This window comes from Diadema setosum, chromosome 12 (genome assembly GCF_964275005.1).
Source record: "Diadema setosum chromosome 12, eeDiaSeto1, whole genome shotgun sequence".
In the NCBI taxonomy this organism is placed as follows: Eukaryota; Metazoa; Echinodermata; class Echinoidea; order Diadematoida; family Diadematidae; genus Diadema; species Diadema setosum.
The window spans coordinates 2,274,701-2,298,877 of NC_092696.1; the positions used below are offsets into that span (position 1 = coordinate 2,274,701).

The 24,177-nt window shown below is 38.9% G+C and overlaps 1 protein-coding gene and 1 long non-coding RNA gene across 2 annotated transcripts; one reads left to right on the plus strand and one right to left on the minus strand.

Moving 5' to 3' along the window:
* The first annotated feature begins 1,733 nt into the window (after window positions 1-1,733).
* LOC140235970 (uncharacterized) lies at window positions 1,734-5,967 on the plus strand. Its single transcript, XR_011901719.1, has 3 exons — window positions 1,734-1,779; window positions 4,027-4,061; window positions 5,660-5,967. It is a non-coding gene; the product is annotated as an uncharacterized lncRNA (long non-coding RNA).
* Window positions 5,968-8,482: 2,515 nt separating this feature from the next.
* Window positions 8,483-22,393, minus strand: LOC140236119 (leucine-rich repeat serine/threonine-protein kinase 2-like). The gene is made up of 14 exons (XM_072316092.1): window positions 22,331-22,393; window positions 21,606-21,844; window positions 20,701-20,802; window positions 19,044-19,244; window positions 17,967-18,080; window positions 16,663-16,797; window positions 15,995-16,216; window positions 15,358-15,552; window positions 14,664-14,796; window positions 14,093-14,250; window positions 13,227-13,319; window positions 12,612-12,798; window positions 9,669-9,731; window positions 8,483-8,763 (listed from the first exon to the last, which is right to left on the minus strand). Exons 1-14 carry the CDS (start codon window positions 22,332-22,334, stop codon window positions 8,483-8,485), a joined length of 2,127 nt encoding a protein of 708 aa, XP_072172193.1. The 5' UTR covers window positions 22,335-22,393.
* Between the last annotated feature and the right edge of the window lie 1,784 nt (window positions 22,394-24,177).

Genomic DNA, 24,177 nt, shown 5'->3' on the forward strand with positions numbered 1-24,177 from the left:
TACTATCTTGCAAAGTGAGAAAGATTAATATACAACGTCATAGAAAAATTGAATACAAAAAGTGAAACGTCTTTACTTTTTAGATAATCCGCCCTGCTTCCTTCGGTTCAGGACTAACAGTCTGTAAAGCCCTTAGTGTTTTCACTATTATCATCAGCATCACCTTCTTCATCCATTTCTCACCATCGAAAATGGGTTGATAACACGAGGCCTATTCATTCTTCCAGACTAGGTTAAAAATATATATATATATTTAGTACGTTTGATTATGACACTCCCTGTAGATTATCCTGATCGAGGGAGAAATTGGCAGCTTTTGCAAAACGTGACCTACCCTTCGGGGTACGATCGTGAAGAGAGTTATCTGGACTCGTGTTTGAGCTGGTGACTGATGTGACGTGATGTTAATGTGACTCGGGCTATGTTGGTCTCAATCAAATCAGTACAAAAAGTTCTTCGACGAAAAATAGCACTTTATCACGATAAGGTGCGTGACAGCGATATCTGTTACAGGCTCGTAATTGAGTTTGATAAAAAAGCTTAGAAGATTTTCATGATTTCAAATTTTCCAATGATACAACAAAGCCGAGGACAACAAGTGTGATAATAATGAAACTTGTACAAGGTATTCTTTTGCCAATCGAATGGCAAAAGTCCAACCTCTTCATTCTGTCACGTGCAATTTGAAATTGAATGGGCAAACTTGTCATTTCTGTTAAATATTACCTGAAAGGCTAAAATGAGTTGAATGGGGACCACGCTTAGGAAAGGGCATAGGGGCGGGGCTTCAATATCAAAAGGAAGACGATTCGTCCGCGTTCATGCTGACGTAGATGCAGTAACATGTGGCCCAATATTGCTCTGCGGACGGACTTTACATTAGCCTAAGATCGGGTGTAGATTTGAGATAACAGCGGTCAGACCGCTGTCGGTATATAATATCTCAATTTTGTACACTTACCGCAGATTCTCCGTCAGCTACTTACCTGAAGATCCATGCCTGAGACCAGTCACCACTTCAGGTCAAAAACAGAAGGTAAGATGTTGTAGAATTTTCTCACAAGAAGGCCAGAGTTGGGAACAAGTTTTTATATCTAAAAGCTGGTACAATACTTTGAAATCAATGTTATTTGTCTAATTATACTTTAATATTCATAGTGGCGTAATTGGTAAACAAATTATCAAAAGAACGACTCACCTTTTCTCTGTCAGTCCGTTTCTTTCATTTATCTGTCAGAAACTTATTCATTGAATAATGAGAAACTCATTTCCGCTTCACACAAGTAACAAAATGAAATGCAATCATGCAAGTCCACATCTTTTGCTGACTGTTTTTACACTTTAAAATCTGTAGCAATAGTTTTCGATCTTTTTTGGTCAGAAGCATCTCACATTACTATCAATCTCTTAAATCCCGATTCATGTCAAGGTTGAAAACAACTCTTTTTTCATTCATTTTACTTATTGTTTTCTTGACGTCTCCGAGAACATGCGAACATACGGAGTGAAGTGCATGATATATAAAAATGTACATATTGAGCATGTTATCATGCTGACATTGATCAGTGACGGTTTATCAACCGTTGACCTTGGAACAAATAAACTATTGATAGGGCCTAGACCAATATAAGAGTGTCAATATAAGGGCCTACTTAAACCTGCCTGGAAACAAGTAGGACTAGAGTATCATTGATTATTACTTCAAGCTATGATTTTTTTTTCTCATTTAGCAATTGTTGTCGAACTACCGTGTCAGTAAGCTCTTCATAAACCACTTCGGTAAGTAAGCACACTTTCTTCAAAAGCCATTTTGTGTATCATCTCTTGAGCTATAATTATACGTGTTCTGTACTTCTCTTTACAATCAATACGAGTATCATGCACTGCAAAAAGAACGGTGCTAGATTTAACCAGGGAGGGGGTCCCTGATTTAACACCATGGGTATTAGACTAACACCAATCAGGTGTCAATAGAGGACCATACCGATGGTATGAGAAGTGTTCACCTCGCACTTCGTGGTGTTAGTTTGACACTGCAGCTGGTGATATTTTGACATTGCGCTGATATTATGACACTACGTGGTGTTGATTTGATACTGCTGGTGTTAAATTCCGTGGTTCAGCACCTGCCCAGTGTCATTAGGAGACCACACCAATTGTTACTGTGGTATAAATGCATTTACATTTTTTTTTTTTTCAAAAATCAAGTCGGGTCCTACTTTATCAGAAATGTATCGTTAATCTTGCTGAACTTCAAATCAACAAGAAGAACAGTAAATGATTACCTATCTAGAAAAACAACATGAATTTACACCCGAAGATTACAATTTAACACCACAAGTGGGAACCGGAAAATTTGCACTTGCTCGGTGTTTCATACTTAACACCAGACTTTTTGCAGTGCGGTAGCCTCAAGTTATAATGCTGTGGGTCTTTTGCCTGGGTGTATGACTATACAGCGATGAAAGTGTTACAAGAATTTTTTAAAAAGGAGATAAATGAATAAATAAGAAACGACTAAGAAAATAAATATTAAAATTAGGGGGTACAATTTAATAAATGATTTAATTGTACTTCATCTATCAAGATGAAGGTACAATCCAGAAGAAGATGATGGTTATGTGCTTTCGTCTATAATAGCGTATAACTAAAAGATGTCATTTACTTTTTGTTGACTTCTAAAGAATTATTTCTCGTCTGGGTGCCAGAGGCTGAACTTTCTTTTACTGTCCGCCAAATTTTTTTGATGGGCTTTGCCCTATTTCGACGGTACTGAATCCAAATCTGGCTAATGCAACATTTTACGGTCTTAAGGTGTTTTTTTTTAATTGTATATTCAAACTGGTCATTTTGGCGGTCATTTTGGATATCTCACAACCTTTAAGGATGCTAGAGTTGCCTCGTCCAAATTAGGATTCAGAACCCTTGAAAACAAAAAGGGATACCTCATTCTTTCTTTCCAAAATTAACAATATATTGGGTAATATAATATTATAGAAATATCAGATGTTGGTGGCCAGATTTAACACTTTAACACCAGAAATAAGCAATGTAATATATTTCCCTTCTATCTTCTGAAAATCAGTCAGTCCAGATCAATAAAAAAAACAAGGCTAAATTGTGGATTTGTTAATCACGATAATGAAAACCGTTTATACATTAAATCTTTTTATGACCCAATATAAGCAGCTTATTTATTAGTTATTATTAACTAAGTTCATAATATATCAATGAATAATATGAAAATTTTACAAATCTTATAGAGACCGTTGACAATTATCAAACATGTTTGTTTTTATTCTTTATTAAAATTATGATGTTCAAGTTGATTTTATGTTTATCATGTTTCGTGTTTCTATTAAATGTATTGATAATCTTACAGCGCCCTCTGAATTTAGTTCTTTTTTAAGTACATTTTGACAAATGATTTTTATTCAAAGCTGTGATTTTTTAAATATGTTGCATAGAAAATCTCCATTTTCAAGCCCCAGGCTGCTGTGTTATTTCCTCTCTAACTCATATATTTTCGAGGGTTTTTACCATTTATTAGGAAATATATAGGAATTTTGAACAGATTTTGGCTGCAAAACCCTCAAGGACTTGAATTGTCCAGATTCGGATACTGCCCTCGACATAAAGCAAAACAATCGATGTATTTTCAATTCATTCATATTTGCTCTTATCATGGTTATAGCACACCTTTTTCATACAGGCCCCCCTTTTTAGCCTTTAAATACCCATTGTCTATTTTACTTATTTCCGATCGGTTTGACTACCTTTTGAAATCTGTTATGCCCATTGTATAGCCCATTTAAGCAATTATATCATTAGGCCTCTACTTTATACAATTTTGGTCAGCTTTTCTTTACAGTTAAAATGACATTTGTTTCCTTTATCTTGTGTCGCCAATATTAAATAAAATACAGAAGAAACAATTTGTAATAAATGTACAAGGAGAGAGAAATGATTGCTCTCATGCATAATGCATCAATGAACTCTAAAAATCTTGCGTCATCGTTTATACAGGTCTTAACAACAAAAAGAGAATGGACATTTTTGATGTAAGTATCCAATAACGTACGTAATTTATGCTTACTAAATTCATTCATGCACAGATGGTAGTGCGATATCAAATCTTAGTGGCCCCGGACCTCCACCAATGCCGATTCATATCTTGCCTATACCCAGAAACATAAAGACTATAAGAATTTAAGAGGAATTCTCGGGTGCTTTATTCCAGATCAGTTTTCAAATTGAAAAAAAAAAAATCACCCATTGCAAGTGTTTGCCCTAATTCTTATGTGTGTGTGTGCGTGTGTGTGTGTGTGTGTGTATGTGTGTGTGTGTGTATGTGTGTGTATATTCATCCTGTTTAGCTATTCAAGCAGTCAAATGTTTATAGGAAAGGGGAATTTTTTATGGGATTTTCTTTTTCTGAGATTTAGGTATCTCAATCTGACAGATTTTGGAATATTGCTAAAAGAGCAAGGATAGGTCAATATTCTACTACAAAGTGCAATCTTTAACGAGGGTTGTAAAATGTAAATAATGTAGATAAAACCCCTCGCTTCACACGCTGTTTCAAAACGAATGCCCGTTGTTCCAAAGTTGACTTCCAGGCATCCTTAATCATCTTTATCAATCAGAAACACTTTTCCCAGACAAAGAATTGTATACTTTTTACTTTGGCGTGTAGAGATTGCCTTACATTACTCAGGGGGCCCTTAAAAAGGCTATTATTTGAGAGTATGAATATACACATACGTATTATATGCAAGGAAGGACATGCACTCTCAGAAACATTCATTTTCCGTCACAGAACTGAAAGGTCACATGAACTCGACGATTGATTCCATGACAATACTTTATGAGATGGTACAGTTCCGGTACAGCTGGATGAGGCTTCGGTTTTCCTGCGTTTTGCGAGACTATGAAATACCTCTTATGAAATGTATAAAGAGCATACAATTTGAGAGTAATTCAAAGTTTATTTTATGAAAATTGGTTTTGAAAAGGCAGAGATATCCAAAATAAAGTGATACTAGGATTGTTTTGTGTTACTTTTTCTTTTGGATATCTCAGCCATTTCAAAGCCGATTTTCATCGAATAAACTCTGAATTCCTCTTAGAATTGTATGCTCTTTGTTATTTTTTAAAATCATTACCAAGTTTCTCTCAAAAATTAAAAGCTGAATCCTCATCTCAACCAATACTATACCACCCCTTTAATAACACAGCGTTTCTTTCCCTTTTTCAACAGTTAATACTGGTAAAAGTCGCATCGGTAGTAGTGGAGAAAGTTGGAGAAGTGGTGGTCGATATTATCGTAAGAAATTTTCTCAATTTTTAAACAACAGAGTATGATGGATGGAATTGAATGATTTCGATTAAATTATTTGACTAACAAACTTGTTAATAACAATGAAGTAGCAGATCCAAGGGAGCTCTGCCCCCCCCCCCTCTATCTTTTAATACCAAAAGTGTGCATGAAATCGAAAGATGACAAACATAAATAACAAGGATATAAAAAAACCACCTCCTTACTGTGAGAGGGGGACAACCCCTCCCCCTCCCCCTTTTGGAATTCCTGAATCCTCCCAAATCATATGAGAATTGACTTCATAGTATTTCCTTTTCTTTATTCATTTTCTATTATCAGGACACAATAGTCGACGACGACTAATTCATATACGATGCATACTCAACACGTTCGCATGCCTGATCTCCAGTACACACCAGTTCAACAGTTCTGCACTGGAGCATCGAGAGTGTTGCTGCCTGATGATGCTTCTGGCACAGCCAACAGCCCAGCACCAGTGCCGGATCCAGAGGGGGTCCAAGTGGCGCGCGACCCCTTTATTGTATTTTTTTCGGGGGAGGGGTGCATGTGCCCCCCCCCCCCCCTTTATTTTGCAAAGGCGCTTCCCCTTTACGGAATTCCTTGATCCGCCCCTGCAGCACTGTCTTCACTCCTAAATAAAACCGAAATTTGTGTTGTTCTGTCCTTCTGGTAATAAAATGACGAACTGGTGAACACAAAGCGATGATCGAGTATTTTTCTTTATTGGCTGTCAGTAATTTGAATATGTGTTTAACATGTAGTGTTTCGTGTGCTGTTTGTTGGGAAGCATAGACGGATTGTTGGTCAACAGAAATACTTGCACATCTTAATTGTAAACAGGTGTTTGCGCGTTTTAACTGATACATGTTATTATGTACTAGGGTATCTTACACAATAATATGGTTTTCCAGAGCTTGCAAAGTGTGTACACACACACACACGTTCACACACACACACATATTCACACATGTATATATATATATATATATATATATATATATATATATATATATATAAATTTTATGTATAAATATGAAACTCTACTTATCATTATACAAACACACACACACACACACACATATTTATATATGTATATATATACATGTGCAATATACATGTACGTCTATGTATTAATATGTATATGTTGATATGTATATACAATGTATATATATTCATACATATATTCAATTACATTTAATATATTTTCACATTAAGAATACATCGGATCAAATCTACTGAAGTGAGCATGTCATCTCCTTACACCTTGCATCCAGTTTTTCCTTTTTCCTTTTTTTCCTTTTTCATTTTTTCAACCCAAATTTTAACCCTTGAACTCGTAAGATTTTACTCCTTGTCTTTATCAGACTACCTTATTTTTCGACTGAATTTTCCCTTTGATAAAACCTTCTATCACGGCGCCAGTAGTGCAGGCAAGGTCGTGGCAAACGCGTTTATCACAGCTTCCTCCCAACTTTTACTCTACACAATCTCCAGCTAGCCAGCTCTCCCACTCTCCCCCCCCCCCCCCTCTCTTCGCTCTCTTTCTCACACATGACCTTCATTCTTACGCTTTTCAAGTAGGACACTAATTACTGAAATAATGCGAAACATAACAGAATTACTTTCATATGTTTCTATATTCGCTTGACATCATTCTGGTGTATCTCAAAGCTAGTGAGACTCGTGCATATATTCACACGATGGAATGTTGACATTTGATGGAGTGCTGTAAGTCACACTCGTGAAACTGTGGCAGTGTTCGGGATACTGTTCGGCACTAACCGATGTTACCAGCCGTGATTCCAGCGGGCCTGGTTCAGCCAGAGTCCAAATTGACTTTGATACTCGAGCCTGTTTACATACGTTATAACATTTCTCTGGTAATAAGGCATACATTTGTACGAAGTATGTTGATATAGTACGAAGTAGGCCTATCTGCTCTGTCGTAGATGTGTATTGAAACTTAACACAAACTTTCTCTACGTCGGTGACAACCTTATAGAGTTTGCCTGAAGCTTGCCGCACAGTAGACTGACCAGATCGGAATGAATACCGACTAAAGTAAACTCTAACAACAGAAACAGAATTGAAATATTGAGGTTCATAAAAAAGCTCGTATCTGTGAATGAAATGGACTTGCCCTGGAACCATTACCTCATATTCGTATAAAAGGTACTAAAGTATGTTCACAAGCAAGAGTCTGACAGTGTTGATCTCCAACGACTGTAACGATCTCGAGCATATTTGTTTGTTTCTTTCTTTCTTTCTTTGTTTTGGGGACCCCATTTTTCTTTATTTAACGAATTGACTATATTACCATACTGTAAAAATTAGGGGAAAAAATATACAAAATTCTAAAAAAATAGGATAAGATTTTACTTAACGAGTAGACGTGCTGTCAAACCATAATGATGATGTCTTATTTACCAAGAGTATCCTCTTCAGTGTTGCCACTGCTCTCCCAGAGGGCCCTGCCATTATTACTACCCTAGCGTTGCAGATACCCATTTATAACCTGGGTCGAGAGGGACATGGTAGGTAAAAACATTTTGTCCAAGGACTAAGCACTGGGCGGGAATCGAACTCGGGTCCTCCCACTGGGAATCTTATCCACTACCCACTATCCACTATTCAGTGATATATAATGTTGATTTATGTAAATTCTTGCCAAACATGACGGATACAATAGCATGTTGGTATCAGTTTTGCTAATAATGGGAAAGCCGGTTCAAAAAGCAAGAGACCAACTCTTCCGCATTCGGAGGGAGATCTACGGGGGATTGAGGCCAGTCGCTCAAAATCTCCCGCTCTTTGAATATTTCTTTCTCTAGCTGTGTGTCTCACGCTCCAAACTATAACGTTCCCCCACTTTAGTAATAAATATGTTTACAAATAAGGCCAAGATAGCACCAGACAGGACTTATAGGCCCTAGCCCATGTCTTCCATGGCCTTAGTACGTGGGCAAAAGGACCCCTGCCGGAAAAGACGTATAATTGACGCTTCGCTCTCGTACGCGCGATCAGAGTCTAGTTAACTGGGTGTTCCAGGCGGGAAAATCTCCCGTTAAAGAGATGCAGTTTGTGGTTGGAGAATCTGAAGCAGCACTTCCTATAATGTCATGTGAGGAGTTCTCTGTACTGTTAGCTGATTCCTGCATCCTCCTTGACACGATCCGCCAAGTCCGTTCGCCCACAATCACAAAGTCCCTTGCATAGCTCAGCGATCCTTTCCTTCTTGTTTCTACAGGACGCCCTCTCGCGCCAGGTGTGCAGCACATTGAAAATGCGATCGACGGGTACATGATGCTCCTCAGTAATGTGGTCACAGTCAGCCTTCTTGAGGCCCAACTTCAAGGCAAGGGTCTTCCACTCAGAGCCAATCTTCTCCGCTAGGTCACTGAAGTACCTGTCACAGAGAACGTCTAGAGAGGCAGGAGGAAAGCGAAACAATAGAAAAGATTCACCTGTTAATAGATGATGTCACGGCGTAACATTATGCTCAAACAATCACAAAAGATTGGTATTGCGTGGTGGTCAAAGACAGTAACATTCACATATTTTATGTAAGAAGAAAGAAGAACAACGAATGGTATTTTCATGTGTTTGATACTTTTCATAAATCTATGATGTCATCTCATTACACAACGCATCCCCATGTCTTGCTTACAATCTTTGCTAAGGTTCAGATTTTGGTATAGAAAAAAAAAATGCATCCTTCATACAAAGACTACTTTAGTTTCAATATTGCAATAACGGCACTGGAAAGAAGCCTTTTTTTTTTTCTCTTTGCAAAACTATTCATTTTATAACACTTTTTATGTCAACAGAAAAGTGCTGATGCAATGACACAATACCCTCACTTAGGTGAAAGATATAAATGAAAGCGATTGATATCATTGACAGCACAGCAGTTTTATTCTACCATTATATTCAGTTGTATTGAGAAGGTTAACAAACATCACTGCTAGTGGAACGTTTTCAAAACTGGGGGCACACTTCCGGGTTTCATGAACTAACAAGCCAAAACAAAACAAAACAAAACAAAACAAAGAAAGAAAGAGCCTTCAGCGCATCTTTTGGTGTGGGCACACTTCCGGGTTTCATGAACTAACAAGCCAAAACAAAACAAAACAAAGAAAGAAAAGGCCTTCAGCGCAACTTTTGGTGCCACTTTCGGATTTCTTCCGCTGACAAGCAAAAAATAAAAATAAATAGAAAATAATGATAAATAAAAATCACTGGAACATTCTTGTCATCATTTATTTCCGCAGGAAGGTATCTGAGGCAAACATTACCATGGCAACTAATCATGTGACAGGTAACATACCTTTCTTCTTCCTGCAGACGAGAGGACTCTCGCTCCCTTCGACCGCCCCAGAGTGTTCCATACCTAGAAGACATAAAATACACACACTGACATGTTGGAATACAGGGTCAAACGATAAATTTCTCTGTAGTTTACTCGGTGTCCTGGGAATGGATATCTTTTACTAAAAATGATAATAGTATAACAAGTAGTTATATCAGAGTACCAATAGGATTAGCGACAACAGTGAAAACCGTAATGAAATTAAGAACGTTGATATTTATGTTAATATGTATACTAAAAATAATGTTGATTTTTAATTCAAAAAAAAAAATGAGAAAGAACTAAAACAATATAATATGCTCGTCAACAAAGTCTTCCTGCACAGATGTTACAAGTATCTTTAGAATAAAAGATAAATCTTTCAATAAAAGAGGCTCAAAAATGAAATACAGTGCTCTGCCTCATATGCTTAAAATGACTTAAACGAAGACAGTAATATAAAATGAATGAGTAATATGTGATTTATTCAACTTAGCCATAGAATAACAAAGCTCCCGATTTTAGTATTTGAAGAATATTGTTAGCTGATAGGGAAGGTGTTTTACATTCTCGATTAGAATTTCAAATGAACAGAAATACGTCATTTGACAATGTATAAGAATATTTCCCAAACATAAAACAATGTCTAGAAATATTTCCCGAAAATAAAACTCCACTCCACGTTAAAGATGATCATCGGAAATGCAATTATGGTGAATGAATCTTACATAGACGAAAATATAAAAAGGAGAAAATTTTATGACTCTATACGTTACATCTTAAGATTGCTACATCACCAAGTCAAATGAAGATAACGTCATAAGTCTTCTACTGGTTAATAAACTCATCTTCACTAAAACTCTGTTCAAGTATCTATCTATCTATCTATCTATCTGAGGATAAATTCAAATAATACTCAATAAATCTTTATCATCATATAGTACAAATACCATAGAATCATCAAATTATACCACAGTTCAAATAAACGAATCCTCGACTCGAGGCGTTTTATTGAAATTGACATTCGCCCTACATCGACGGAAACAAGCACCGATTTCTCTCGCTTCAGTGGAGAGTGTTATTACTAAAACGCTGAATAATCGGTGCCTTTACGAAGGGCAATTTGTCGAGAGTCAATAAAGCAGAATCTTATTTCAGAATGAAAAATTAATAATCAGGAAAAGGGGTGGCAATCGGTAAATCAAACTTATCCCCACATGTCTTAAAGGAGACCTCCGGATGATTTACATATTTTTACATTTGAACAACTATAAATTAGTTATACAAAGGACAGAGTTTCAGAATTTATGATAATATCGATGAAGAATGAGAATAGTTTCAAAATTTAGAACAAATTGCAATGAACAAGGATGATGACATGGCAGAGTCATCATAAGAATGCATGAGTTGGGGCTCAAGGAAGCAGAACAAAAGAAAAACGCATGCATAGATTATACAGAGGTGAACTCGCAAGTAAGCAGTAATATAATAGAATTACACTGCACATTTCTGAAATATGTGCACTGCAAAAAGTCCGGTGTTAAATAGTGAACACCGAGCTGGTGTTAAATTTTCGGTGCTCATTTATGGTGTTAGATCAACACCTACGGGTGTCATTTCCAACTTTTAAACTGTTTCTTGAAGAGTTTCTTAGCAACTGCACTTCTTGTTGATTTTTAATTTAAACAGGACGATCAAGAATTTTACATTAAAATACTAGATTTTTGAAAAAAATGTGAAAATAAATTTACACCAAAGTAACACCAGCTGGTGTGGTCCATTATTGAAGCTGGACGGGTGTTAAACCATTGATATTAACACCAACAAATATCAAATCAACACCATGTGGTGTCATTTTTTAATTAACACCAGTACAGTGTCAAAATAATGTTGAAATGTTGAAATATTATTATATATATGTTTGAAGTGATTTGATGTACATAATTAACCCTATAGGGAATATCAGAGGGTTTATTTAGTTATGATATGTTTGCTATTACTGGTTGTTATGACAATTGTTAACTGAGACTCATGTTAGTCATTTGTGTATGTGTGTGCGTGTGTGTGTGTTATTTTGAATTTTCTGATATAAGCTATTTATTTTGTAAATTTAAAGTTGAGGGCTGAGAACGGTTGAAGTAGTTTGATTTATATAGGGTTATAAAGAATTGATATATTGTATATGTAATAGAGTTATAGGGTGTTGTTTGTATTCATTGTGCTCATCATAGATGTAATTATGTAATTGTGATGTAAAATGTGTTTGTATTGTCATGATCATTTTGTTGTAATGTAATGCCAGTGGAAGCCAAATTTCTATGTCTGACATAGACCAATAAAGAAATGAATGAATGAATGAATGAATGAATGAATGAATGAATGAATGAATGAATGAATGAATGAATGAATGAATGAATGAAAATAACACCAGGTACAGTGTCAAATTAACACCACGAAGTGTCAGGTGAACACTTTTCAACACCATCACAGTGCATTTTTAACACCTGTGGGTGTGGTCCTTTATTGAAGTTTGATCGGTGTTAGATTTAACCCCCTTGGTGTTAAATCTAACACCGATGTTTTTACAGTGTGAACCTTTTATGCCATCATCCTTCTTCAGTGTAATCTGTTTAAGGGTTTTCAAAGTATTGTTTCTCTGATCAAGAACCACAATGAATTCTACAAATCTATACATGGAGTTGTCAATTTATGTACTACATGATGTGAAATTATGAAAATCGTCTGGAATGTCCCTTTAAGTACAAAGCAACGATTAATGGAGACATTCCAGAACATATATCAAACTCCATAAGCCTATAAACTCTATCAAGGGTAACATTTCATTTTGGTTTGTCTGGCTACACTCATTAATTGTACTCAAGTCAACTAGCACGTTGAGTGAATGAGTCACATTTTTCTCACCGAACTTGGCCCAGACGGAGGCCACTCGAATGGCGTGCATACCACATCTCAGACTTTGCTTCTTACTTCCCTCCTTAAACGTCTTCTTCTTGCCGCACCTTGGACAGGCAAAACATACATCATACTGGATTCTCTTAGCCATCTGACGGCGGATACTGGCCAGTGTGTCGGTTAGAAAGGTCATGACCTGTAAGAGAGTAGTGTTCAGTGACAGTGAACTCGATTAAACGTTCGTTTAAGGTGCGTTTTGTGCGTGTGTAATGCGGTTAAGGTGGAACCAGTAAAATCTACGTGAAGAATTGACGATAACAATTTGAATGAACTTATCATTCAAACTTATATGAAGAACAGGTAGCATCGCATTCAGTTGGAATCGTATAATGTTGCCACAATGTTTAACATAATATAACCTATGTGGTGCCGTTTCTTTCTTGAGAACAATGCGAACAGTATAACTAAGGGGGTTATCAGTACATAACATGTTGTCGCTATCCCCTATCTGAAGACGGCCAATTATCTCTATTTCCAAGAAAGAGTGTTTTAACTTATTTTTGTCAACAACATTATTACTTTGTCATTATTCTCCGTATATTCAGAACCATCACCTTAACTTACCCGTTTCACAACATCGGGTTTAGGAGGATCAGTCACGTGACTTATGCCTGCGTCGTCTTCCGGGTCTGCAATGTCAGCTCTAAAGACAGTAATCTGTAGAGAAGTTACACAGTGCATCATGTTATACTGAATGCTACAGGGACTGGGTTCCCCATATATCATGTCGGTTGGATTGTTATGTTCATATTGTACAGTCTCATACCCTTGAAGTCCTGGGATACCAAGAGAGAATTAAAATAAATTTTGACTGTAATCTGATGAAAAATAGGGAAGTTTTAGACATTCAACATTTTAAAGTTTTGCTAATTGTTGTATGAGTTTTTGTACAGTGGTTATGAATATGTAAATGAGAATGAGCTAACCATGTCATAACCTCACAATTTTCCATTGATTGTGTACAAAAAAAAAAGAATGACAAAAAATTAAATGTTTCTTTCATTGAAGTTTGGAACATGGTATTATTCCTGGTTGAATAACTTCAGAATAATGATCAGTTACACATACAAGGAATAGAGCCTTGGCATAATTGCGGTTGAATTAAAAATGGGAAATTTCAAAAATTTTAAGTACAAACTACGAGTATATGACAAGTGGTGAGGGGATGACATGTTCACTTTGCCGTTTGCATATTACTGTTTCCCGAAAAATTCACAAAACTTCAAAATATCCTAACTTCTTTATACCATTGAACTCGTAATATTTTACTGTTTCTTTTCAGATTAACTTATATTCGGACTGGACTTCCCCTTTAACTCTTACAGGCTGCAGATCACAACTACATATTTTTTATTAAGTAAAGAAGAATGACTATTGGTACAAGGCAAGCGATGTTTTGATATTCTCATCCAGTCTCTGACAATAATTACCTTGATGGCAGCTTCATGAGGTGGCAGCATTTCAAGTAAAACCTGATGATAGTCGTCTGGCATCAGACTGATTTGGCGGTAAAACAAAAGAACTGGTTCTCCGCCCTCATCGTCAATCCACCGCACAGTGCGAGTCATTAGACGGTGAAACAAGCCATCTTCATGATACACAAAATGACGTCAAGAGTTATAAGATTGCTTATTTGCAAATTGTTCAAATCACCAATAAAATAACATGGTAATAACAGAGCAGATATGAGAGGTTGTGACGACATGAACTGAAATTTGAAAAAGCAAGTATGTAGCAGGATAGTGCTTTAAGAGAAATATGGAAAATTCCTTTATATTTAATTCTATAATTTATCCAATTTCCATGAAACCTTCCACTGTTCTGTTTCAATGAGTTTAAACTATTTTTAATGTTAAAGAATAACCACGGAGCTTGTTTTGAAGCTCCCTTTCACACATACTAGAATGTCTCAAACTGAGAAATTCAGTTAAAAGAACAAAAGGGCCTCTTTAAAATCTTTATTTCGGTTGTTATTTCAGCCTAGGGAATTTGGGAACATACCCGGTAAGAAACCACGAAAATCCACGTAAAATTCCAACGACGACTTTTTGTCAATTTGCCCGATGTCCTCTCGCGAGCAAGACGGTGTTAGTCTGGATGGGACGTAGTACTGCTTCATGACTGATCGATCATCCTGTGAGTACAACAGTAGTGAACGTAGAGGGCGACGATGAAAATATGATGAAAAGAACTCTCATTGTCCAACCAATAAAAAAACATATTCCCTCATTTCTAAAGACAATTTAAACAGGCACAAGATAAACCACTTTGCTGCGAAAAAGGCGCGGTTCTCCCCTGGTAAATCTAAGTCTGCGATATAAGTGAGACCAGAGGAAAGTTACGCAACACGCAATATTCCAAAAAGTACTCCCGTGGTCTATTCACTATGACGTCATGGTAATATGGCGTTGAAATAAAGATGAGAGACGAATAAAAGTAAATGATATACACATTTTTATACTACCCTAAATTCATCATATAAAGTTTGCCCTTTATTTACAAATGATAACACGACTTGCATTTGATAGAGTGTAACCTTTTCTTGCAACAGAATGGATAAGCAATTTGCAATTAATCTCTAGACTTACACCTTTGATTTTGTGGTTTTGCAATATTGATCGCAACTTGATTACAACGCCCCCCTCCCCCCAGTCTTGCCACAAGCACGCCGTATTTCTGTTACTTGATGACTTACCATTGTTTCCTCTCCATCGCTCATTGTACTCTCGGGTTTTAGGGGAGGGGCTTCGCAGATGAGGTCAAACTTTGCCATTAGCTGTACGAGGGCGCCCTTCTGCTCCAGGAATCCCTCCCACATGTGACGGATAAGACGTTCTTCAAGCACGCCGTCTTGCTCCAGCTTGGTCCAAGCATCGCTCACAATGCCATCCTAAACATCCCGACAACACCAAGGGATACATTTCATTTGAATATCTAAGATTACGATGTGATGCCTCTGAAATCTGCATCAAAGCACAATTCATCTGACTGAACCCCATCACTTGCTAACACTGGCTAACATGCACAGTTCGAGTACAATTGCCATGAACATCTGTCACTTTAATATCAAAATAGAAAGAACAAATAACAACAAATAGAAGTAACTTAAAAGATAAATTGAATGAATTACAGTAATTAGCAAAGTGCATGCAAAGATCATAATGACAAGTTATGTTTTTGGATCGGCTTCATTGGAAGTAGACCCATTCTATCTTGAACGCATTATCATTTATTCTCATCGGGTGAACACACGCCATTAGGCTGCAATCGCTTTGCACTTTGACCTTTAAATGGAAGCACTTAATGGAAAAAATGGAACCCCTAACTCTTACTCTCTTGGCTGGTTCCAGTACAGTGATGACCTGTTTGAAGACGTCGATGAGCCACTGTGGGTTGAGGATGACGATGTCTCGTAGGTGACTCTCCTCCTCCTCCTCATCCTCCGTCTCCACCTCACCGAAGTAGACAATGAAGCCGAGGTCGTGGTAGAAATGGAGCATGGTGACTAGCTCTTGGTCACTGTATGTACCAACTTTCCGCATCATATCTTGAACCTGTCGGGAAAAGAAGAAGAAGAATTATCAGCACAATACTGACAAGTCTAAGTAATCTTTTGGAAGAAACCAAATAGTACATCGCTTTCCCCAAACTCTTTGTGTGGTCTGAGTGCCCGGAGTAGCAGAGAAAAACCGTCCGAACTCCTCGACACACAAAGGATTACAAAATATAAGCAAAAATATCAACTTCTCCGATATATTTCATTCATAAAAATGTCTTCGATTTACTTCTCACATCTCCATTACTCGCTGGGCATGTGCAAGATTGTGCAAACACAAAAATGACATTCCGGGTCTACAGAGAGTACCGGACTGCGGGTTGCATGGGATTCGGGATAGTGTGTAAAGATTGTCCGGGGCTACTCAATATTACCGGGTTGTGAATATAGTCAAGAGCTATTCTTGAGCTAAAGAAAGCTTGATAATGAAGAACAGCAGCATACCTCGTTGAGGGACATGTAGTTGATGTTGTTGCCCGCGAGAGCCTCTTCGAAGAGAAGATATTTAATCGGCATGTTCTCACCCATGTACGGCTCTTCCTTTGCCACTCGCTCTATGTGTTCCCGCAGAGCAGCGATCTGGGAATTTACAGAAGAATCACATGGTAGGATTACATTCTGTGTCAGAACCGAGGTTTGTGAGATCGAAGACTTGGTACATCTATAACACAATAAATCACCTAGCAGCAACTATCAATCGTAAACGTGGTTAAACACTAAAATTTAAAAATAATAATGATAATAATAATGATAATAATAATAATAACAATAATAATAATAATAATAATAATAATAATAATAACAACAATGTCTTATTTACCCAGGGTAACCTCTCAGTGTTTCCAGTGCTCTACCAGAAGGCCCTGCCATTATTATTACCCTAGCGTTGCCAGGTACCCATTCATACACCTGGCTCGAGAGGGACATGGTGGGTAAAACATCTTGTCCAAGGACGTAAGCACTGGACGGGAATCGAACTCGGGCCCTCCGATCGGGAGTCGAGAATCTTATCCACTATGCCATGTTTGCAGCGCCCCCCCCCCCCCCCCACCATTTCAGGACTTAATAGTGTTGGTTATGATAGGCCTACAAAATTTAATGATGCACAGGACGGAGTGGATCGGTGAGAAACTGAGAATTGGATATGCGAGTTTAACTTTGGAACTGTTTAAACCCACGAGCGCAGTGAGTGGGCTTTAGACTGTTTCCAAAGTAAATAGCGCATCCAATTCTTATCGACCTACGAAATAAACCTGTGCATCATTCGTGTTATAAAATGGGCCCGTAAATTCATGAAATTCGATAATCTTTTTCCCATTATGCGTCCAGTACACCCACAACTCTATACAAGACTTAAGCCCTGCTTTCGGATATTAACGGACGCACGGCCATGCGGTCGGATTCTACCGGACGCATGGCTCAGAGTGCATCAGTACAAAATCAATTCATAATATCTGACCAATCAGATTGCAGAGATTCTAAATCCAATTTTATAATATCATATATGTGATGTGTGATGTGCAATGGTACCTTAGACTTGTTGGCTTCTTTTCTTGCAGAAAAATAGAGCATAACTGTATAAACGCACAAAAGTACACACGAAACCTGTGCAAAAATGCTTCCCAATAGCCCGTTTCTAATTTCATACTGAATTCAAATTAATGGCATTATCCACTCGCCTAAGTCCCAAGTCTTTACAATGCGTTCGTCGGTTACTGATATATTTCCAATGCTGAATTTATTCCCACCTCCTTATCATCCTCCCCGAGACTATTGTCTACAGCGTAGTAGCGAGGTATCACGTGACATTCGTACGGCTTCTTCTGTATCGTCTTCCGGATATCCTCGAAGGCGGCTTTCACCTGGTAACACAAAATATACAGGAAATCAAGAAACTTTGTGAAGATTTACTGACAACATACGAGAACAAGAGAAACTTCTTAAATCTGTTTATTAGAGTTTACTTTATATGCATACCATAGTCACTCTGAACATGGAAGCAGAATAACACTTCACGCTCTCACTTTTTAAGTTTGTTTCCATAGTGAGGGACGATGCACACGGTCAAATGGGTGTCTTATTGGCATGGAGACGAAACGGCGACCTGGTGGTGACTCGAGCCTCTGTTCGTTGCGGACACGTCTCCTGGAAACTAGCCTGGTCTGCAGGTAGACGCGGGAGAATCGAACATGTTCAGCTCTTTGGGACACTTTTTCTACTCTCCGGCTGGTCTCGCAAACGTCTCCGCAACGTGTCCATCAACTCTGTGGCCAAGTCGTGGAGACTAATTTTGTCCATAACCATAAGCGGATCCAGAGCCTCCCCCTATTTTTTCTTTAAACAAAAGAAATAACAAAGATTCCCCCTCTAATTTTTGAAGATACCATCTTTGTCAGGTACCCGATGAAACCCGGAAGTGGCACCAGAAATATTTTTGGAGCCCCCCCCCCCTTTCGAAATCCCTGGATCCGCCCCTGATAACGTCTCCGCGATGTTTCAACAACCTTGCAAAGACCCACGGCGACCTATAGGGAGACTTCGCTGAGACGCGCACCGATGACAGGTCGGAACTAATTAGCATTCAGACTTATGCGTTCACTGGATGAAAGAAGCGCTGAACTAGGTAAACTTCACCAGCATAAAGGAAGAGCGCTGAACTTGCCTCCTTCAGAAAGCAGAGGGAATGATATTTCCCTTAAAAATAAGTCAGAATCAAGACGTTCAAGTTGTTTTTTACCCCCCAAAAAACGAAATTCGTGTGTCATTTAAAAAAAGAAACAACTCTATGATGACAACTACGTATTGCCAAAAACTTTTCTTCTAACCTTTTTCTCTCTCGCCTTGGCATCTCCGCTTATACTTTGTTTATGTGTCCCCACGATGAATATGGGGGGTGATTTCTGGTGCGTCTTGCCAGTACTGTTTGTGGTGACCGAAGAGGGCGCTACAGCATGAGCGAAGATGGAGTTCAGCCAGAACGTGATGAATTGAAGACATGTCAACTCAGACTTCGAATTCTGTTTGGCCTGAGGAACAAAGATCGATTGAATCAGATTTCATGTTAATATAGACGAAACAAAGTGACCAGTGACTCACAGTATGAGACGCATGATGAAAATGGTATACATGTGTCGTAATCAAAGTCAACACAATGTTATATCGAGGCCTCTCTGTTTCACACGACTTTGTGGTCTGTAAATTCGTCCTATATTGAAATGTAATCTGGTACAAGCAAAACGTCACCCTGTCCTGAACATTATGGATCGAATCTTACTTTGGCCACACTGTGGGGGAAAATAAGGCACAATCGAGAACAGTGACAAAACTTCTATTCTGTTTTTGTGTCCACACGTTTGAATATTAACACTGTCAATTGCAAGAGTATTTCTTCGGCTTTCAAACAATGATTGCTACATCGACGATTCTTCCGCGTCAGACAACACACTAAAATCACCCCTTATCTCACTACACAGCCGACATTGAAAACCTGACGAATTTAAAACTGAAATGAATTTTCAGTACCGGTGTGTGACTTAAACATTGCTATCATCCAAGACGAAATAGCACCTATTGAGAGTTTCTTTCTTTTTCTATTCGCGTCTACGCCAACCTGTTATCTAAAGTCTCTATTTCTTTGGATAAGAGTTTATAGAGTTGCTAGGCAGAAGCAAATACTTGGGAATGTCATATAGAATAAGTTTGCAAGTTATCTGGACTCAGGTAAAGAAATTGACAGAAAGAACAGATGAGCCCAAATGAGACGCAATGGTCTCAAAGAAAAGAAATGTCATCAGTTTCCCTGAGCAAATAATCTTGAAAGGTGGATAATGTGCAAATATTCATCATTAAAAACTAATGTATAATGAATCCATTATGTACAAGAGATGAATAAAATCTAAACAGGTCAAAGGGATTTGTATTATAATGTTTAATCGGTGAGCGAAACGTGAAAGGGATTAAACATTGGTTTATTATAATTCAAATCAGCAATGTGAATATGAATAGGACAATTGTTTGTTCCTTTTACATCTGAGAAGATTGCTGGATAGCACATTCAGCTATGCAAAGCTGGTCTTCCATGGTGTCCAGTTGGATGTGAGGTAGGACCACTGTGACTTCACCGGGTTAAACACCCTGCTCTTTGCGATGAATGAATGAAGCGGGATCTTTTACGTGCATGAGTTGTGACTCTCTCACACACGGGACCTCCATTTTATGTCCTATCCGAGGGACAGAGCGTTTTGTCTCTTGCCAGAGAGGACGGTATGATTACAACAACATTGCTCACTCAAGACTCGAGTTCGAACCCGGGTCCTTGGGATCGTAAGGCAGACGCAGACTGAGCCAACTCACCGCCCATAGTGCAATTGTACATCGAGACTAAGACATTTCAATCCATGCCTTACATCAATTGCTTGTTCTTTATCTTAATCAACGCCACTCTTACGAGACAGGAGAAGATTTCAAATTGTGATCGCCCACCGTTTCGTAGATTTCGTCTCTAGCCTCAGGTGGGACTACCGAGTGAAGGTCGTGACTCAGATCAAAGACCACGACGTAGACTGCACGCCATGACAGAAATACCTGATAGAAATCAGAGAGAATCAAACCAACAAGTCTACATTTTCTGCTATTGTAAAGGACAACAGTTTCAAAAAGAAGTATCCAACTTCTAAGTCATTACTGCACTTTGATACTCGCAAGGTACTCGTGCTACTTTTTACTTTTGTAAGTTTTGTTTGTCAGAAAAACACTACGGTATGGAAATCAAAGGAAATTAGGACAGACATTTTTGACTTGCCGGAGCCAAGAAGAAACAAAAAAACAGTCCAATGGAAATCGTTACCTGACAAAAACTCAAAGATAATTTCTTGCTACGCCCTGATCTATTAGGACGAGTTTGAGCATTATAGGTTATTAATCTTGTTACGTCGCAAGAGCAGGGAGCCTTTTCCGATTCCAGACTTTAAAAAAATAAATGAATTTTCTAATCTTTTCTTATACCTCGAGGAAGTTGTTCATGACTCCACGAAATCGAGCAAAGTGTCAGCTTTGGATTTTCGTGCCTCATGATTTCTTTGGTTGTTTGTTTTACGAGATATGGTCGTGTGTTCACATCTTTACTTCATTTGCTCATTCGACGTCCCTACATAGGGCTCACTCACTTTTTTTTTCCATTTACACCTTTCTCCAACCCTCGTAATCATCCATTCTAGTATATATATATATATATATATATATATATATAGGTAAACAACAAGTTACAAGGCTAATGACACAATAATTGGCATTTTGTGTGGATGGCTGTCACTTATTCGTTTGTGGTACACGAGAATTCCATATCCATGCAGTTTCGCTAAAGATTTTATCGATATCAATAAACCAACCTGGTGGGTTGTGTAATAGACATCGTGCCCAGCGAAGTCCCATATACTCAACGAGACCTCTCCAGCTGATGAAGAGTCAGGATTGGCACCGCCCACTGCCCCGCCCACTGCCCCGCATTGCTTCAGCCGCACCTGTTCCTTCAGCATTCTCTCCACCAGGCTGGCGATCTGCTGTGGCATGGATGGCTCGATGGAAGGTGACGCGGCGCCCGATGAGGGGGAGGGACCCACAAGAGACTCTATGGGAACATCGTGTGAAAGGCACTTCAAAGTAGTTGTCCCATATTTATACATACTCCCTCCAAAAAACAACAAATTCTCATTTTGCTTGCGATGATTGTTTTACTACCACGGTCGACATCCCCACAAGGTACAATGAGTCTGATACTGATCCCACTGTCCCACGAGACCCGTTGATTCTAGCCATATTCTTAACTAGACACACCTACCTTCTACCAAGACACATCTACCCAACGAGACACCAGATCCTCAAACAAGACACATTCGCACAATAAACAGACACACTTATCCACTACCGTGACACACCTCCTCACTAGTGAGGCACAACTACCCACTACTGACAAACATCTACCCGCTACCGACACACAACTACCGGTACTCATCACCGAGGCACACCTACCTACTACTACGACACACCTACTTACTTCCATGACACACCTACCCACTATACCATGATAACCTATAAGCTACCATGACACACCTACCCATTTCAGATGGATTGAGACTGATGCCGTCAGTAGTATCTGGTCCTTGGCTCTCAGGCTGGTCTTTCTGAAAGGCGAGGAAGAGGAAACTGTGATTCATCACCCTAGATAATCTATGAAATCTTGAGATTTTGAAGAGCGAGGAATACAAATTGTTACGCTGTAAAAATTACATCTCTCCACTAGACTCCAGATTAATGCCAACAGAGTATTATCAATATGTCGGGGGTTTCCCCATTGCTGGGGGAAAAAAAGTGAGGCAGTCAAGAAGGGTGCGTTTATCTAAAAAAATTCTGAGGCAGAATCACGATCCTATACCTAGCAAACACATAACGTTTTAAGAACGTTTCCTAATTTTTTTTTTCAGTGACCTTCCATACGTCTCCATATCAAATGGACGTTTTTAAAACGTACATATAACGTCAAAGTTAGGACTTACAAGGCACAGGTTTTTGGAAAACGTTTTCAAAACATCAATTGACGTTACAAAACATTTTATGTCTGCTACGTCTTCGTCATTAAGGGATACTGAATTTGCGGCTAACCAGGTGGTAGTCCTGAAAAGGACTGTTGGAAGACAGCATGACTGTTCGTCCTCAGGAGTCCTCATAATCTCCTACCTCCTCTTCTTCCTACAGTCCTTTTCAGGATTACCATATGGCTAACCGCACACCCATTATCCACTATCTACACCATCACTCAAACCCATCATTCAAAGATCATCTAATTTCAGCTCTAAGGGGATCGGAGCCTACTCAACGCACCGCTAGACTTCTCCAACGCGACCGAGCCAAAGCCTCTACACTCACCAACCATCTCGTCTTCCCCAAATGCTGCCGGGACTCTCACATCATCCCCATTCAACTCAAGTCCTCCAATAACACCCCAAAGCCCAGCGCATCCTACACCACGCCAGAGCAGCCCTCACCCGTCGCATCGCACACACCAGAAACCAGCTACACACCATCGACTCAACCGTATCGTTGTCTCAATCCCAGCTCGCCCAACAATTCAAACTAGACGACTTACGGAAAGTAAAGTTATTCAGCTCAGACACCGCATGCAAGGTTTATCATTCCACCCGACTCAAGCAGATCAGGATATTCGACAAAACTTTATACCCAAAGAAGCCACCTTACCAACAACTGACCTTCCTTCCCACTAACCAAGGACATGGTCATCAACCTCAGCCAACATCGGCTCATCGAAACCGAACACAACGTCTTATCCCTGGGGTTGAACTTCACCGTAGCTCCAAAGAAAGTCCCTTTCTCGGAGATCATCCAACAAGTAGAACCAAAACTTCGATTCCTCTCCTAGGCAGCCGCCGACAACATCCGAATCAAAGTTTCCCAAGCCCTTTCTGACGCCACACCACCGAAGCCCAACATCACCAATAAAGAACACACAACCATCAAAGACCTCCGCCAAAACAAGAACATCCACATCCTACAAGCTGACAAAGGCAACGCTACTGTCGTTATGGACAAGCAAGACTACGACTGCAAGATTCAAGACCTACTTGATGACGCCAAGACCTACTCGAAAATGTAAGATAGACCCTACAGCAGAAAGTTGAATCGACCAGAAACTATAACTCTCTCTCCATCGATCCGACGCTCTACCCAAACCACTTTACTTCCAACTCCGCTCTGCCTCCGCAACTTGGCCCATCCTCTTCGGCCAATCCAAGATATACACGTCTCTCATTCCACTTCGACCCATAATCGCCACCCGATAATCCCCATACTACAGCACAGCAAGACATCTCGCCACCACACTTTAACCTCCGACCTACTTGTCAGTTTTGATGTCGTCTCCCTCTTTACCAGCGTCGTCGTCAACGA

What these genes read in the sequence shown, in the direction of transcription:
- LOC140236119 (XM_072316092.1), bottom strand. An exon ending in TCTATTACACAACCCACCAG is followed by an intron (nt 20,803 to 21,605) that starts GTTGGTTTATTG and finishes GATTTCTATCAG; the next exon opens with GTATTTCTGTCATGGCGTGC. An exon ending in AACCCGATGTTGTGAAACGG is followed by an intron (nt 12,799 to 13,226) that starts GTAAGTTAAGGT and finishes ACTCTCTTACAG; the next exon opens with GTCATGACCTTTCTAACCGA.